This window comes from Neomonachus schauinslandi, chromosome 7, assembly GCF_002201575.2.
Source record: "Neomonachus schauinslandi chromosome 7, ASM220157v2, whole genome shotgun sequence".
NCBI lineage: Eukaryota > Metazoa > Chordata > Mammalia > Carnivora > Phocidae > Neomonachus > Neomonachus schauinslandi.
In genome coordinates this window covers 2775596-2780077 of record NC_058409.1, presented here as the reverse complement: position 1 = coordinate 2780077, position 4482 = coordinate 2775596, and the positions used below count along the sequence as shown (strand labels likewise).

General features: G+C 44.0%; 1 protein-coding gene across 1 annotated transcript in view; it reads left to right on the top strand.

The window, feature by feature from the left end:
- TRIM58 (tripartite motif containing 58) overlaps nucleotides 1-4482 on the top strand; it is an 18665-nt gene continuing 14183 nt past the window's right edge. Inside the window, exons 1-3 of the mRNA XM_044916989.1 lie at nucleotides 1-423; nucleotides 2804-2899; nucleotides 4203-4433. Of these exons, the coding sequence (XP_044772924.1) occupies nucleotides 1-423; nucleotides 2804-2899; nucleotides 4203-4433 (750 nt within the window). The remainder of the gene's footprint in view (nucleotides 424-2803; nucleotides 2900-4202; nucleotides 4434-4482) is intronic.

Here is a 4482-nt window from a genome sequence, read left to right as displayed (position 1 = left end):
ATGGCCTCGGGGGCGCCGGGCGAGCGGCTGCGCGAGGAAGCCAGGTGCCCCGTGTGCCTGGATTTCCTGCAGGACCCGGTCAGCGTGGCCTGCGGCCACAGCTTCTGCCTCGCGTGCATCTCGGAGTTCTGCGAGAAGTCCGACAGCGCGCAGGGCGGCCTCTACGCCTGTCCGCAGTGCCGGGGCCCCTTCGGGCTGGACAGCTTTCGGCCCAATCGGCAGCTGGCCAGCCTGGTGGACAGCGTGCGGCAGCTGGGGCTGGGCGCGGGGCGCGTGGGCGCGCGCCGCTGCGCGCGGCACGGCGAGGAGATGAGCCTCTTCTGCGAGGAGGACCAGGAGGCGCTGTGCTGGGTGTGCGACACCACCCCGGAGCACAGGAGCCACCACACGGCGCCACTGCAGGAGGCGGCACGGGGTTACCAGGTGAGAGCCCCCCGGCGCGCGCCGCGGGGCGCAGGCGAGAGGCCGCGGCTGGGCGTCTGGAGGGCCGCCCAGGCGGTGAGCGGCCAGAGCCCGCGGTGTTGCTGACCTGCCTAGGGACCAACCCAGATGATCCCCTCCTGGCCTGAATGACTCCGCGCCCTTCTCGCCCCCCTCTCCTCTCCTTGCCTTGCCCCATGGGAACCCCCTTCTGGGACTTCTCTGTTCAGGAGCTCCAATGCACCTGGTTCATTAACCACATTATTTTAGACTGTCCCTTCCTCCGCTGAAGCCTCCCCAGCCCTTTGCTTTGTTCCTGGTTCTCTTCTCCCTGGTGCTGGTGTTCTGGTTCCAGACTAGAGCTCTAGTGGAGCGCTGGGCTCTCCAGTTGGTTCTTGGTTCCAGGTGTACATCTTTACTGTAAATGCTTCCTAATTAGTTGTCTAATGCCTTGTTTTCCATAGTGCTTATCTCCATGTTAGTTAATGCTGTCACTAGAACAACGCTGAGTTTTGGACCTGGTGTCTGCCGAGCACACAGCTCTGACCACCTTTAAAGCTTGCGGATGCATGTGCACCCCGAAGTAAAAATCAAGTAGCTAAGTCTGTTCAGCACGTACCCAGGGACTGATCCTCAATAAAGAGGAGACTCATATTGGAGTATTTGGCCCCCAAAAGCGGCATCTGTGAAACTCTAATAGAATTCTCCCTACTGGTGCTCTTCAAAAGTTATTTCACATATTCTGATCACATTTAAATTCCCAACATCTGGAACAGCTGTTACCACAAAGGAGGTGGGAGTCGTCTTCAATCTACCTGCATGTTTAACTGAAGTGCTGTCACAATGAAATACATTGTTAACATTGGACTTTCTAAAATTATTATTATTATTATTATTATTATTATTATTTTAACTTTCATTGTTTTAAACCAAGGTTTTGGGATATTTCCTACCTCAACTTCCTTCTTCACATTCCTGGAAATATCTTTTAGTTTTTTTTTTTTTTTTTCTTTTATCTTTTGGTTGTCATCTCTACAAAATTCAGGTGCCAGCTCCTTTCTAGCTACACTTTTGAAGTATGCTGTTCCTGCTTTCTTTTTACCCGGAAGTTACCTAAATGTAACGTGGCTATATGTAATATGTCTAAAGAAGTTCCTTATATTTCATTAATCCTTGATTAAATAGCAAGTAAATATCTGTTAAACTCCTTAGCCTGTCAGTCAAGACTTCCTAGGGCCCTAAGTTCTGTTTGTATACTTCTTGTCTCAGCCAGACATGAGATCCAGCAAAACTAGTCTAATCACTGTTGTCCCCAAACATGCCACATCTTTTTCACCTCCTTGCTTTTGATCACAGTTTCTTCTGCCTAAGGGAGCTTTTTCTCTCTCTATAAGTGTCAGAGTTCTATTTCTTGCAAACATTAAGAAAAATGCCACTTCCCCCATCTTGTCAAATACTTCCATAAATTCTCCTGCTACTTTATGCACAGCATTATGGATAAGCTAACAGTCTCTTTTTAAAGGCAGTTGTTGTGTAAGACTTATTAAATGACTTTGGGAAGAACTTGACCCCCCCCCATTTTTTCCCCTAAGATTTATTGAATGACTTAGGGAAGAATATAAAAATGTGTGTATATGTGTATCCTTATGGTTGTTCTCTATAGATAACATATATGTGTTTACTTCTAGCAGGGTTTGTAGGGCTAAAAGGAGATTTAGTTTTGTTATTTTTTAAATTCCTCATAAGGTTTATGATACTGTGTATCTCCTTTCCACTTAACAATTAGTAATTTACAAGGTTTCATTTTACCAAATACTAATAAACAATTTTCTTATTATAAAGCAATAAATAATTTTAAAAAGTTCAAATATATAGATAGATATAAGGAATAGCATCAATTGCAACCAAGCACTAGTAGATGCAGTTTCATCTATTGAACATCTGCTGCTACGTAGCTTTTTATGTATTTATTACAAGCACTTCTTTTTTCAAAATTGGTGCCATATTACATAAAATATACTTATCTTAATTGACTTTATAATTGTGAATGTTTCTTGTCATTCAGTATTCTGCAGCATCTTATTTTAATTCCATCATGTTAATATAAAATACATTTTTCTCACTCTCCTATTTTTGACATTTGGTAAGTTACTTCTATTTTAAATAATGCTGCAGTGAACATATGTTTAGATAAATCTTTGATTATATCTGGCATTAACATTTAAAAATACATGCATATTTTACTAATCATTAAAGAGGTTGAACATTTTTATGTGCTTACTAGGGCCTGTTTTAATCGATCTTTGCATTTCCTGATATCCCTGGTTAATACTAGGTACTGAATTTGGGCATCTGTAATGGGTTCGCACATCTTTCCAAACAGGCAAAGCTCCAGATGGCCCTGGAACTTGTAAGGAAGGAGATAGAGGAGACCTTCACTCAGGAGGCCAACGTGGGGAAGAAAATTGTCATCTGGAAGGTAAGAGAATCTTGGGACTTCTGACAGATCCAAGTTTGGGTCATTAAATTACTATTCATCCATCTTCCCTGCGGTACACTTTTGTTCCATTTACATAGTTGCTCTAGGGAAACATCTGCGTCATCTTGGATCATCATGTCCCCTCAGATTATCCTGTGTAGCTGTGTTCTTTATCTCTATTAATACTACCCCAGTCCAAATTATAAAGAAATAGTTTTACTGATCTTGATCGTACTATAACTCAATGCTCCATTCCTAGTACCTAGAGGAGAATCTCATACTGTCATTACTAATTTAAAATGTGTGTGTGTGTGTGTGTATTCATTGGACGAATGACATAATAAATATTTCACAGGATTTATATATATGAAATATAGCTAATATTGATCATTTTACATATAGGAGGATAATCTGAGCTTTCAACCTCTTGTCAGTAATCCATATGTATATCTTCTTTTTTTTTAAACTTCAGCTTTTTTCACTTACCTATTAACACACACACACACACACAGTGGTTCTCAATCTGCCACTGAACTTCCCCTCTGCTCATGCTCTCTCTCTGTCAAATAAATAAATAAAATCTTTAAGGTTTCACAATTACCATATTACTAAGTGATGTTCATGTTTCTAATCTCTAAACCTTTTTTTTTTTTTTCACATTTACAAATCAGGTCTCTAGAATCTCTCTTCATAATGATTCAGTTGTTTCCACCCTGTTCTCATTCTAGTGACTACTTTAATGATGTATTTTTAACTTCCTTGGGCAACTATTCTATGCTAGTCACTTTGCTCAGCAATTTAATGGATATTTAACCTTAATCCCCATGCTCCTCTTCCCCCATACTTTAAATATGGTACAAAAACTTGGAGCGCCTGGGTGGCTCAGATGGTTAAGCCACTGCCTTCAGCTCAGGTCATGATCCCAGGGTCCTGGGATCGAGCCCCGCATCGGGCTCCGTGCTCAGTGGGGAACCTACTTCTCCCTCTCCCACTCCCCCTGCTTGTGCTGTCAAATAAATAAATAAAATCTTAAAAACAAACAAACAAAAAACTTACCTCTAAAACAGCCTTGCCCCCAAGTCCTTGGCCAAATGAGAACTCAAATCCAACTGTCTTTCTTAAACTCTAAATTTGAAGGCCACTTGTCCCATAGAGTGGCCTCTGGTTTCTGCATGTTGCTAAAAAGCAGCTAATCTGTGGACAGAGTTAAGGAGCTGAGGTCTCTCTGGACATTGCGGTCAGCTTCCCTATCCCACACCTGAAGCGCCCCCTGGTGATGATTGGATCCCCTGTGTCACTCCAGGAGAAAGTGGAAATGCAGAGGCAGCGCTTCAGGCTGGAGTTTGAGAAGTATCGTGGGTTCCTGGCCCTAGATGAGCAGCTACAGCTGAGGCGGCTGGAGGAGGAGGAGCGAGCCACCCTGCAGAGACTCCGGGAGAGCAAGAACCGGCTGGTGCAGCAGAGCAGAGCTCTGAGGGAGCTGGCGGAGGAGCTGGAGGAGAGGTGCCAGCGCCCAGCGCTGGGTCTGCTGGAGGTGAGCCTGGGTCCTCTGCAGCTGGGTCAGCTGGAGGCGAGCCTGGGTG